We start from the raw sequence: 11,737 nt of genomic DNA on the forward strand, positions 1-11,737 counted from the left end.
CGGATCGGGTTACAGAACACTGAATATAACATTTCATGCGTTACATTTAAAAGTATATACGTAATCGAAAAATAAAAATTTATATCATTCGAAAATATTTTCGTCCTTTTAAGGACGGGTCAAAATCTAGTTTATTTTTATTACAACAATTTCGTTGAGCTTAAACTCAACTTGAATTCACTTGCAGACAGAGATCGGAGATGCTGATTTGAAAATCAATCGTGCGTTGGTTAAAAAAAGAAAAAAAAATTACAAAAACATTTGTGAAAAATGCTTCCGGCGGGTTCGAACCCGCGACCTTCGGCTCATAAAACCAACGCTCTAACCAACTGAGCTACGGGAGCTGTTGTGATTACTAATCTACATAAGTTTATATCATGTCCATTATTTCATATTTCAGATAATGTATACTTAATATATACTTTTTTCTTAATATATACTTTTTTTCTTAGCTGACAAAAAAAAAATACTTTTTTCTTATAGATATCTAGTGATTTTCATTGTTTTCATTTCTTAAAGTTAAATAGCTAAAATTGTTGCTACATTTGTTTTTTGAAAATACACAATTACATCAATAAAAGAAGTTTTTTTTTGTAACCCAATAAAAGAAATTTATATTTTAATAATAATAAATATATGATATGAAATATGTCTTTAAAAGCTTTAGAGAGACATTATGGCCTTTTTAAGCTCATCTTGACATAACTTTAAAATATTGTAGTGGATTGATTAGTTAAGAGCAGTGTTATTAAACCCGGACCGAACCGGCGGTCGGACCAGGTTCAACCACGAACCGGACACAAATGCGGGTTGGGTTAATGTCAAAACCCAACTATAATTGAACCGGTTAAAAACCCCTATCGAACCGTTAAAACCCCGTGAACCGGCGATCCAACGAACCGGTTAAACCCTGGTTCTTGTATTAAACCAAAAATTTATTAATAAAACAATTAAATTTTCCTTTTTAAAATAAAAATAGAATTCAGATTAATAAAGTAAAGCCATCTCATATTTTTCTCTTGAGTCTTTGACGTCTATGCAAGACTGCAACTCAAAAAGTATCTACTTCTCAAGGTATTGTTTTTGTTTCGAAGATTTTAAAAATTGAAAACTTAGATTTGAATAACTCAATCATGGTATAATTTTTAATTTTATTTCACAATATAAATTTTTAACTAATGTGTCTATAATTTTTGTAAAGGTGATGAAGATTTGGAGTGACAAAAACCCGGAGAATAAAATTTAAATATGTTTTTTCTATTGATTTGAGATTTGGACTATTACATTGTTCTATTACTTTTATTACATTTTTAGTTTGTTACTTTTTAAAAATTTCTAAACATTATGGTTATTGAAATATTTTATTTGATATGATCTTTATCTTTGTAAAAATATACATATTCAAAATATCATTAAATTTAGTTTAGTCTAATCAAACCCGGATCGAACCGGATCAAATCTGGTCGAACCACATTGACCCATGACCCAAAAAAAATCCGGTTCGCTTGCCGGTCCGGTTTTAACAACACTGGTTAAGAGCAATATTTCATAAGCACCCATGACTGAACTTGAAAAATAATCATCATAAATAAAAGGATTACTCTGCTAGCTTCAATTACTAAACACAAAACATGTTACACATGGAACAATATTCTCACACATACAACATTCATGACAAGGAACGTCTCTGTTAATTATAACATATTTTAAAATGTATTTGGCTCACTAAGCAAAGACTTGGAACCTTATTAATTATCTAAGTAAACAGGACATTTTTATTGGCTCTTCTTGGACGAGAATATACCTTTACTATTCATCTCTTCTTGTTTCTGTCTGTATATATATAACTCAGCTAGCTGCTGATGCAATAGAAGTGGCTGGCTCAGGAACAACATCGGCTGGAGAGAAACCGTTTGGTTTCGGATACTGTTTCTCCTCCAATCCCCAGAACTTTGCTGTTTTGACATCATCTTCACACATTTGTTTTGAGAACTCCTCATGATCATACTCTAGTGTTGCTTCTCCTCCAAACTCCTTGGGAAGATTCTCAACATCAAAATGTGATGTCATCAGTTCATCACTTGTTTTGTCTTTAGGGTACACAAATTTGACCTTTTGAGCTGTACATGGGTCCAAGAAGTATTTAACTGCCTAGAGAAAGAAGAGTAGGTAAATAATGACTCTTTAATGGGTTCACAAAAACTTTTTAAAAGATAAAATAAAAAGACATTTTGATTAATGTATAGTGACTCTTTACCTTGTAGACTGCTTGGAAGAGTCTTGGTGGATTGTAGAGAAAGGCGATACCGAGTCTCTCAGGGTAATGATTCTGTAGAATGTAGACAATCTCTCGTGTTGTTTTCATAGGGACATTAGCAGCCATAGACCAACCAGTGAAATCGATGAGCCAAGACATTTGTTCTTGTCCCTTGGGAAGATTGAGGATGGCATTTTCAAGAAGATAGACCAAATGCTTGATATTGCCTTCTGCTGATGTTGAGTTCTGTTTTACAATATTATGAGTTTTAAAAACTCATGAAAAATATTAAGTATGTGAAAATACGCTTACATACCTGTAATGCTGGTCTCATTATAAGCACTACTCTACCTTGTCTATCATGAAAACCAGCTCTTGAAACTTTACCGGTCTCACCTTCATGTGCTACTTGATTCTGGAGAGAATTAAAAAGAAGAAAACAGATTATTTACTCGTAAAATATATACAATATCATTGAATATATGAGCAAATAGAGTAAAATTTACCCAACGGATCTCTTGAGGTTTGTATGTTGATCTCCACTTAAGAGTCTCCTCAAGCATTTTCTTGGCTTTCTCCACATTCCAGTTACGAGCAGCCAAATACCTCCTCAAAGAAGCATCAGAGCAGAACACTGAACTATGTCCAGAGAGCGGTCCTATCCCAGATCTCAATTCTCTAACCTGAATTTTTGTAGGCGTAAGACTTTTGAAGTTATATTAATGAGAAAAAAATACAATAAAGATTCTTGTATACCTTGTTATCATGCTGAGAACCATCATCAAGCTGGTGAGCATTCCTTCTCTTAAACATGTTTAGTTAACAATACTGTAATCTCTAACGAGATAGCTTCAAAGCCTAGAAATGGTAAAATATAGTTATGATCCAATAAGAGCTAGATTAGATTCAAGATTCAGCAAGAGGAAGTTTGATCGGCTATTAATAGATAAATAATAATCTAACATCTAAAACGGGATCAAGAATCCCTACTAGTAATTACCTTTACCTAATGAAGATTTTACAAAAGTTTAATCAATAATTCAACTTTGAAAAAACTTTCTAGTAATTACCTTCTCGAAACGTATTATTATTCAAAGCATTAATTACATATATTTTGACTTTTGAAAGATAACAAACTTCTTGGTCGAGAGAGACTTGAAAATGGTAGAAGCTTCAATTCAACAACACATATGGAGAAACTATAACTTTAGACGAATGAAATGAACATGAGAATGAAAACGCAAAAAGGATCTAACCTGATAATAAGGATCTCGTTGTATGAGTGATCGAGAGAGAGAGAGAAGTATCAATGGGGTTTGGTCGTCACGCGAGTATCATTCCCACTTCAAAAGGACTTAAAAAGCGAATAACGTGGGAAAAGACATTAACTAATTTGTGTGGCATTTAAAAATAATAAATTATATTATTTATTTTCAGAAACTTTTAAAAATCTTGGTCTATATGTGAAGGCCCATTCGTTGGCAAATAATAAAAAGTTCTATTTAATTTAATTTTCCAATTATTGTTTTTTAGTTTTAACGTTTGTTTGTTTGACCAAATAAATAAGATCTGAAACACTTAGTATATGACAAGAGATCCTAAAATCGCGCAGTAATAAGATTTGCTGATTTTACAAAATACCTAAAATGTGGAAACTTCCCAGATCTATTGGTTAATTAAGAATTCACTAAATTTTTAGAGTTTGAAATTTATTGAATATGATTGATTATTTATATATTAATAGACAAAGTTATATATGCTTGTAGATAAAACCGTTTTTTAGGGAAAATTATAAATTATCTGTTATAAAATTACCAATATAGTTTCATAATTTATAATAGGTGGATAAATTAGTGTCATGAATGGAACTTTTTCTGGTAAATAAAAGAAAGAAACCTCCTTTCACGTTTGACGAACTCTTACTTGTCTTCTTTTTTATGTCTTCGTCAATTGTGCCATGATCTAGAAGAAGTGATTAAAGTTAAGTTTGTAATTACGTTGTAAGAAAGAAAATGTATTAAACTTTATATACGTTATGTGCAAACCACTCTTTAGTGTATTAATTAGGTAGACAAAAAAAGAGAGAGTCAAGAAAAGACAACAACAGCTAATAATAATAATCTAAATGTAACGTTTTACTCGAAATATTGATTTTGAAAACATTAAAGATTCGGTTTAGAAACATAACCATGTGCGTATGATACGGTTTATTCAGATTAAACATACATGCAATATATACATTTTATAAGGTTGTTGATAAAATCAACATCATTGACATTGGACCAATTATTAAATGGCATAAAATAACACCATGTGACGTTAATCCGGCCCTATCACTTTGTTAATTTATTAGTTTTTATTATCTATTCTACCGAAAATAACATATGTAATATATATCGTGTCAAGAATTACACAGGTATATGCTGGGAACAAGATTATTGTTTACTAATATTCCTCTTCTTATATTAAAAGAACAACTCACCAAGTAAGTTAAAAAATCATTATCAATCTTTTTGTTGCCACATGAGATTTTAGCGACGTTTACATAGCCACATTGCCAATGACATATCTGAATAATACGATGCTTTCTTACCTGAAACCAGCTCCACGAAATACTGCAGAACTATTATCATGTATCACTCGGTTCGCTTAAAGTACTTGTGTAAAATTATTTTGGACCTAACCCCAAACGTTTTTTTTGTGTCATTGTTGTGAATGTACAACGAACAACCTCGAAGACCAAAAGTCATATTTCTAGAGAATTTTTCACCAGTTTTCGTTGATAACCAAACTTTGAATCTTCTTAAGGCGTGTACGATAAATTCTCTAGAAAATCACACGTCTCTCAACTCATAGTCTAACTTCTAGAGAAGCATGAAATACGTTTGTGAAGAGAGACGAAGACATAAGTTGAAAGGCAAAGATTTGGTAAACAGCAACAAACACAAAGGTATGAATTTTAAACAGACGAACTCAAAATCAGGAGGCATAGACAAACATCTTTAATTAGTTAACATTACAAATATTACATAAATTTATATAAATCTATTAGTAGAGCAAACTGATCGGAGGGAGGGAAGAGAGGAAATAGATTGATGGACTTTCTTCATCCCTCGGTTGTCATTCTAATAACGATAAAACAAACTCATCAATAAAGTATATCATAATGATATTATCATGGGTAGCTACGTCCAGAAAACCGATAATCTCTTTTTCTATAGTAGCTTTTCCCCCGTCTAAAACTTGAATGTATAATTTCAATTTATTTTCTTGTTGGTGCTTTTACACTATACAGTTTATAAAACTCATGAGTTTATTTTTAACTTCTACAGACAACATGATCCTTAGCATTCAAAGGTATCAAGTTCAAATCATGAACTTTTTCAGATTTTTGTATTAAGTACACATATATTGGCCCAAAAATGTTTTTTTTTGTTTATTCAAGGCACAAAACAACCTTCTTGGAATGAATGTAAGACCCCAAGACAACGTAATGTATGCATTAAGCAAAAAATCGTCTCCTTTTGTGTAACCCTACATGAATAAAGTCCTAGCTCAGCTGCTTGCAATCCAATTCACATAGTTGATCAGCGTCATTGCTTTACCGATGATAAGTTCATCGGTCCCTCCGCCAATTGCCAAATCCAAAGGATGTCCTTTTGCAAGCAAATTCGTTTTGTGGCATTACCCTAATAATAAGTGCAATAACACTGATAGATTATAACTAAAACGAATTCAAAAGTGCGTTCATGTAAAAGAGGTGAAAAGACTAAGAAGTAGACAGATCTGGGTGGATTCGAACCACCAACCTCTCATAACGAGAGCTCTGCCATTTTGAGCTTACAGATCTACTATAACACAAACCTTCCCATTAGTAACAACACGACGCCTCAATCTCTGCACACGAAGCATCCTAATGACGAAACCTTATCCAAAATAGAGCGACAAAGGTATTCATAATCTCGGAATGTTTAAATAATGTATAATGTAAGTTATATAAAAGATCAAAGCATAAACAGAAAATGAAACATATTCTGAAAAAAAAAGTCTAATGTATACATAGCAACAGCAATATATAATTCAAGCTTCAAACTCCAAATTGAATAATTTCTTCAAATTTGACAACAAAAATACTCTTTTGAACAAAGAAACAGAAATGTAGGCTCCAACTCTTGACAAACCATACACAATAAAGTCAGACAAGTTACTTGTTCTAGATACCTCATTGGATCAACATGAAAACACTCCTGCAAGAGCTGAGAACACCCCCAAGGCCTCCCGACTCCAAAGACTTTGCAAGACTCTAGGGTACAATATCAAAGACAGGTACAATATACTTGCAGTATGGTGAAAAGTGAACGACTCTAGATGATTGTTCTCAGTATTAAATATCATTTAAACATTAAATCTTACAAAAATAATAACTCACTAGACCAAACCAAATAAAAGTTATGGCTGTTTGTGAAGCTGTTGAACGTTCTTTAACGAAAATAAAATTGAAACATACTTCAAGATAAACCACTATGCTAATGTTGAATAGAATCATTTTTCCACGAGCAAAATTAAAAGCCGATGTTGAGGTTGTAATACGAAAAAACAGAATAAACACAGAATCAAGACTAAATTCAAAGTACCTTTTGCCTCTGTGGAGGTATGTTGGAATTTAGATATGGCCGCGTTTGACTTCAGATCTGCTCGAGTTAATTCAAAAATGTATGTGTACGGGGAAATATTATGGCGCAATCGAATGGAATCAGAGTGAAAGAGAGAGTGCAAAGACACAAGGTGAGAGGGAGAACCCGGGCTTAAAAAAAAAAATTCTCCCGTGCGAACTCCCCCTCACCAAACACAAAACGATTATTTTTATTATTATTTTTGTGTGACCTGCCATGCAAGCGCACCTGTCATGGCAAAGGTCGGATGACAAAGATGCTAATCAGAACTCATCGTCCTTAACAAACATCTCATACATCCTTCAATCTCATTATCAATTCGCATATCCATCCTCTTCCCTCTTCTTCAATTGCTCCTCTAGGACTCATCAATCCGCAAAGCATATCACAGATCCGACGAACCTAGCTTTTGCCGAGAGATCATGATGCTTCATCAGATCTGAGAATAAGTAACAAATATATAAATATTACAAACGAATTCAATCGAATTAAACATCAGATCCAGCAAGGATACCAGCACTTCAACCGATCCGTCTGAGATCTCAGCAGCTAAGATCCGTCTTCTGGATCATGAATCAAAACGGAGCTACTAGATCCATGTTTATACGACGCCGATCCGTAGATCGAATTCGACGGCAGAGCTGAATCGGAGAGTACGCCAACAATTCCGCATAACAGAGAGCTCTAGAGAGAAGCGATGAACAAAAAGCTGAAAGAGCTATGATAAAAAGCGGGTATGATAGATAACCAATGAGATCAAGGCGTTTCTTATACAGAGGGTTGGGACTAATGGACGGACGAGATGGAATAAATAGATTATAAGATCGACGGTTGAGATGTGATCTCTTCGTGATGAGGTTACGAGTTTACTGGCGTTTCTTAATGAGAGGCGGGTGTTTTACACAAAAGAAAAATCTAATTTAAAGACGTTTTAGGACAACGGACAGCTAATAAATAAATATACGATGGACAGCTAATCACATTGAAAGCGTTGATCTTGGCGTTTTACCGATTCCATGCGTCTTACCTAAAGCATGTTTTCTTTATTTGACACATAAATTAACAACGGCCCACATAAGTATTTGGGCTATTACAAAGCCCACGCTAAAACCGCGGGAACGGCTAAGAAAAGTCCAATCATTCAAAATACAATAGGGTAGTCAGTAATGTATCCTCTTCAAGAAATGACACGGATTGTTTTAATTGTTTACAAGATCAAACGCTTTCAACACTGATTGTTTTAATTATTTAACATTTTACCAAAAAAAAAAGATCAAACGCTTTCAATCTCACTCTCTCCAAGTTCATTGTGTAATGGCAGAAGTACCAGCTCAATTTTGAACTGAGAGAACTTAAAGAGGAAAAAAAGCTCACTCTCTTCGCTAATACTGGACCACTGTTTGCTAGTAATTGGCGAATTTGAGAGCTGTTGATCGTAAGCTGTTAACAAATATTCCCTCTGTTCCAAAATAGTTGAAGTTTTAGGCTATGCACAATTATTAAGAAATTTGTTATTTATTTTTAAAAATGTGATTAAAGTATACATTTAAAACTATTTAGCCAATTACAAAAGACACTGTTGAGTATGATTGGTTACACAGTTTTTAATAAAGTAAAAAGTAACATTGAAAGTTGAAAACATCATGTATTTTGAAACATCAAAACTTCCTAAAACTTCATCTATTGTGAAACGGAGGGAGTACTAAAACTGTGCGCCGAACGTGACCGGTTGGCTTATAATTTGATAAAAGCCACACAAAGAACATAGCAAACGCTACAAGTGGCAAACGAAACGAAAAGAAAAAAAAGCAAGCACATCAAACTGCGCCGTTCTGGCCTTTTGTTTTATTATCACCATCTCTTTGAAAAAGCGCTTCGATCTCTTCAAGCGACTTACCTTTCGTCTCCGGCATAAGGAAGAAGAAGAAGTTCCACGCCGCCACCGCAACTCCAGCAAACATAAAGAACGCTCCCCCGGTGGTTATCGCCCTACTCAACGACAAAAACGACATGGACACCGTAGCGTTCATCACTCTATTCACCGCAACGCCGAGACTTGCTCCTTGCGCCCTAAGCTTCAACGGGAACACCTCAGAGCTGTACACCCAAGTTATCGGCCCAAGCCCAACAGAGAAAAACGCTACAAAACTATAAGCCGAAACTATGCTCAATATCAAAGCCCAAACCAGTTTCCCGCCAGAGCTCTGAGCCATCGTGAGCCCAAACCCTAACATCGTCAACGCGCCAATCATTCCCCCAACGCTGGTCAACAAAAGCTTCCTCCGACCTACCTTGTCGAGCAAGAAAGTCGCTGTGAATATAAACGTCGTCTTCATGATTCCGACACCGATCGTAACCAAGAAAAGCTTGTCTTTAGTCGTGATCCCCGCCTTCTTAAAGATCTTTGGACCGTACAAAAGCACCGCTTCGATCCCCGTGGCGTGCTGGAAGAAATGTATCCCCAACGCAGTCAAAAGAACTCGTCGCACCGCAGGCGTTGGTCTTAAGATCAGCTCTTTCCACACTCCTTCTCCGTGAGTCTTCTTGTTCTCCATCTTCACCACCTCGTCTTCACATGTCACGTCGATCCCCGCAGCTTTCTTGATGTCCTGAAACCGTATCTCAGCTTCTTCAGGCGAGTTCGACACTAACTTCAGTATCCTCTTGCCTTCTCCGAGACGGCCTTGCAAGATCAACCACCGTGGAGACTCAGGCATTTTCAAGATCCCTAACGCTAGCACCAGCGACGGGACCGCGGCTATGCCGAGCATCAGCCTCCAGCCTATATGCATAGGTAACTTGGAGAAGAAGTAATTAAATAAGTAACCTAGTAATATCCCTATACTGATGCAAAGATGAGGAAGAGAAGCTAACAGTCCTCTATGTGAAGCCGTTGCTATCTCGGCTGAGTAAACCGGAGCAACCATTAGAGCAAAACCGACTCCGAACCCGGCTGTGCATCTACCGGTGAGGAGGACGGGATAACTCGGACCCCAACCCATTAGTACTGAACCTAACATGAAGAGTATTGAGGCCAAGACGATTGTGTAACGCCGTCCGATTACGTCTGAGGTTCTTCCCGCGAGCAATGATCCGAAAAGGGCACAGAGGTTGAGTATTCCGGTGAGAACTTCGATCTGAACCTCGTTAGTCTTGAGATCTTCTTCAATAAACACCATTGCTCCACTCATAACACCAGTATCTATACACATATACCAAAACCACATATTGTCGATTCTTGTGATCATTTTAATTTTTTTTTACAATTCCATGTAATTTATATTGTTGAATACTATCTAGATATCAATCAAAAAACAAAAATTGAAGAGAACATATATAACTAAAACAATAAACTTGATATAGAAAAAAAGAAACCAAGACATTTTTTTGTCGAATCTAGCATATATTTAAATCTTTAGCCTCTATAATTTTAAAATCACTAGGGATAAACGCTTTATATATGTGGAAAGTTGTAAAGAAATGTTTTTATATCAGCCTTTCAAATTAAGATTCCCATAATACTCAACAAAAACGTTAGTTTTGGAGATTTCTTATAATACACTTACCGTAACCAAAGATGATGGAGACGATGGAGGCGACGATAGAACACTGAAGAGCGTATCTATTAACTCCGGATGGCTTTTCATTGGTCGGCTTCTCGGCCTGGTCGGGATTCTTGCTGGAGATCTGATCTTCCATGATTAATTTATCACCACGGGTAAAAGAAAGTATTTCAAACCAACTATAGAGAGTATACAGACTTTATCTCTGTCTCTCCTAGTTAGAAACTCGTGTCTGAAAGTTAGTTATGAGTTTGGTTCACAATATCTTTTTCTCACTACCAAAGAAGATTCGTTGATTATATATAGAAAAAACTTATGACGACAGAAGACAGTACTCGTCAAAGCCACATGCTTGAAAGAGAGGATTCAGTTATTTGAATATCAATTGAAAAGACTCATCCACACATCTTTGATTTATTTATTTATAGAAATTTTGTGTTGTGATAAATCACTTAAGACCCGATCAATGATTCTAATTACAGACCCTAACTACATGTGTAACTTGGAACTCTTATGTGTCTAGCTTGCTAAATACTAGTGACATTTGAAGACAAAAAAAAATACTAGTGACATTTTAATATTTTTTTCTTGTTAGAAAGTGTCATTTTAAAATTTCAATGCAATTTTCAATTTTAATTTATTTACAAAAGCATTGTTTTAATAAATAATTTTATTTATCTTAAATATTATGATTTGAATAAGTATAATTAATAAGAATTTAAATACTTTTGTTATTTTTTTAATTTGTGTTGAAAATGTCAAAATGATAATTTTTGAGAGAGAGTACTAATTACCTTTTGATTTTGATAAGAACGTATTTGAAACTAAATGTAACGTGAACTCTGACAAGCTAATATTTTTTTTTGGTCAACATTCTTTTCTTTTTTGTAATTTGATGAAAAGATCTGAAAATATATTGGTTAAGAACTATTTTTAGTATCTGTTTTTTGGTTTTATCCTCGTGAATATTTATAAAGTTATGTCACTGTGTAAAACGTCACGAGTCCATTTTAATAATTTTTTCAAAGTAAATTTGGATAATTTAATGGAAGAGTCAATTGATATTTGGATTTAAGAAATTTAAAAGGTTCGATTGATTAGACTGAATCATGGGAAAAAGCCAAACATGTTTAATTAAGTAAAAAGGAAAAACATAGCACGTAATTACGTAAGCGATGGTAAAAATTTTAAAATATTAGTTTTCATAATACTAATTAAGTTTGATATGAAACCGAGTCCTATTA

The 11,737-nt window shown here is 34.4% G+C and overlaps 2 protein-coding genes, 1 long non-coding RNA gene and 1 other non-coding gene across 6 annotated transcripts; all 4 read right to left on the reverse strand.

Annotated features, from left to right (window-relative positions):
- Positions 1–271: 271 nt before the first annotated feature.
- TRNAI-UAU (transfer RNA isoleucine (anticodon UAU)) lies at positions 272–344 on the reverse strand. Its single transcript has one exon. It is a non-coding gene; the product is annotated as a tRNA-Ile (tRNA).
- Positions 345–1,589: 1,245 nt separating this feature from the next.
- On the reverse strand, positions 1,590–3,621 carry LOC108820928 (uncharacterized). 2 transcript variants are annotated; one of them, XM_018593959.2, is made up of 6 exons: positions 3,514–3,621; positions 3,014–3,115; positions 2,764–2,940; positions 2,574–2,672; positions 2,258–2,503; positions 1,590–2,151 (listed from the first exon to the last, which is right to left on the reverse strand). In XM_018593959.2, exons 2-6 carry the CDS (start codon positions 3,068–3,070, stop codon positions 1,849–1,851), a joined length of 882 nt encoding a protein of 293 aa, XP_018449461.1. In that variant the 5' UTR covers positions 3,071–3,115; positions 3,514–3,621; the 3' UTR covers positions 1,590–1,848. The 2 variants fall into 2 exon arrangements, with proteins under 2 accessions (XP_018449461.1, XP_018449462.1); XM_018593960.2 differs by lacking the exon at positions 3,514–3,621 and adding an exon at positions 3,328–3,483.
- Positions 3,622–5,668: 2,047 nt separating this feature from the next.
- Positions 5,669–7,820, reverse strand: LOC108822044 (uncharacterized). 2 transcript variants are annotated; one of them, XR_008937244.1, is made up of 3 exons: positions 7,445–7,820; positions 6,067–7,369; positions 5,669–5,946 (listed from the first exon to the last, which is right to left on the reverse strand). It is a non-coding gene; the product is annotated as an uncharacterized LOC108822044 (long non-coding RNA). The 2 variants fall into 2 exon arrangements; XR_001944685.2 differs by having other exon boundaries at positions 6,122–7,369; positions 7,445–7,819.
- Positions 7,821–8,511: 691 nt separating this feature from the next.
- On the reverse strand, positions 8,512–10,767 carry LOC108821275 (probable polyol transporter 6). The gene is made up of 2 exons (XM_018594323.1): positions 10,497–10,767; positions 8,512–10,132 (listed from the first exon to the last, which is right to left on the reverse strand). Exons 1-2 carry the CDS (start codon positions 10,627–10,629, stop codon positions 8,748–8,750), a joined length of 1,518 nt encoding a protein of 505 aa, XP_018449825.1. The 5' UTR covers positions 10,630–10,767; the 3' UTR covers positions 8,512–8,747.
- Positions 10,768–11,737: the final 970 nt, after the last annotated feature.

This window comes from Raphanus sativus, chromosome 8 (assembly GCF_000801105.2).
Source record: "Raphanus sativus cultivar WK10039 chromosome 8, ASM80110v3, whole genome shotgun sequence".
In the NCBI taxonomy this organism is placed as follows: domain Eukaryota; kingdom Viridiplantae; phylum Streptophyta; class Magnoliopsida; order Brassicales; family Brassicaceae; genus Raphanus; species Raphanus sativus.

Bases quoted from the DNA above. Each gene is read 5' to 3' on its own strand.
- LOC108820928 (XM_018593959.2), bottom strand. From the start codon at position 3,070: ATGTTTAAGAGAAGGAATGCTCACCAGCTTGATGATGGTTCTCAGCAT. The intron at 2,941-3,013 runs GTATACAAGAAT...ACAAAAATTCAG, and splicing joins GTTCTCAGCATGATAACAAG to GTTAGAGAATTGAGATCTGG. The intron at 2,504-2,573 runs GTATGTAAGCGT...ATTGTAAAACAG, and splicing joins TAATGAGACCAGCATTACAG to AACTCAACATCAGCAGAAGG.
- LOC108821275 (XM_018594323.1), bottom strand. From the start codon at position 10,629: ATGGAAGATCAGATCTCCAGCAAGAATCCCGACCAGGCCGAGAAGCCG. The intron at 10,133-10,496 runs GTAAGTGTATTA...ATATGTGTATAG, and splicing joins CTCCATCATCTTTGGTTACG to ATACTGGTGTTATGAGTGGA.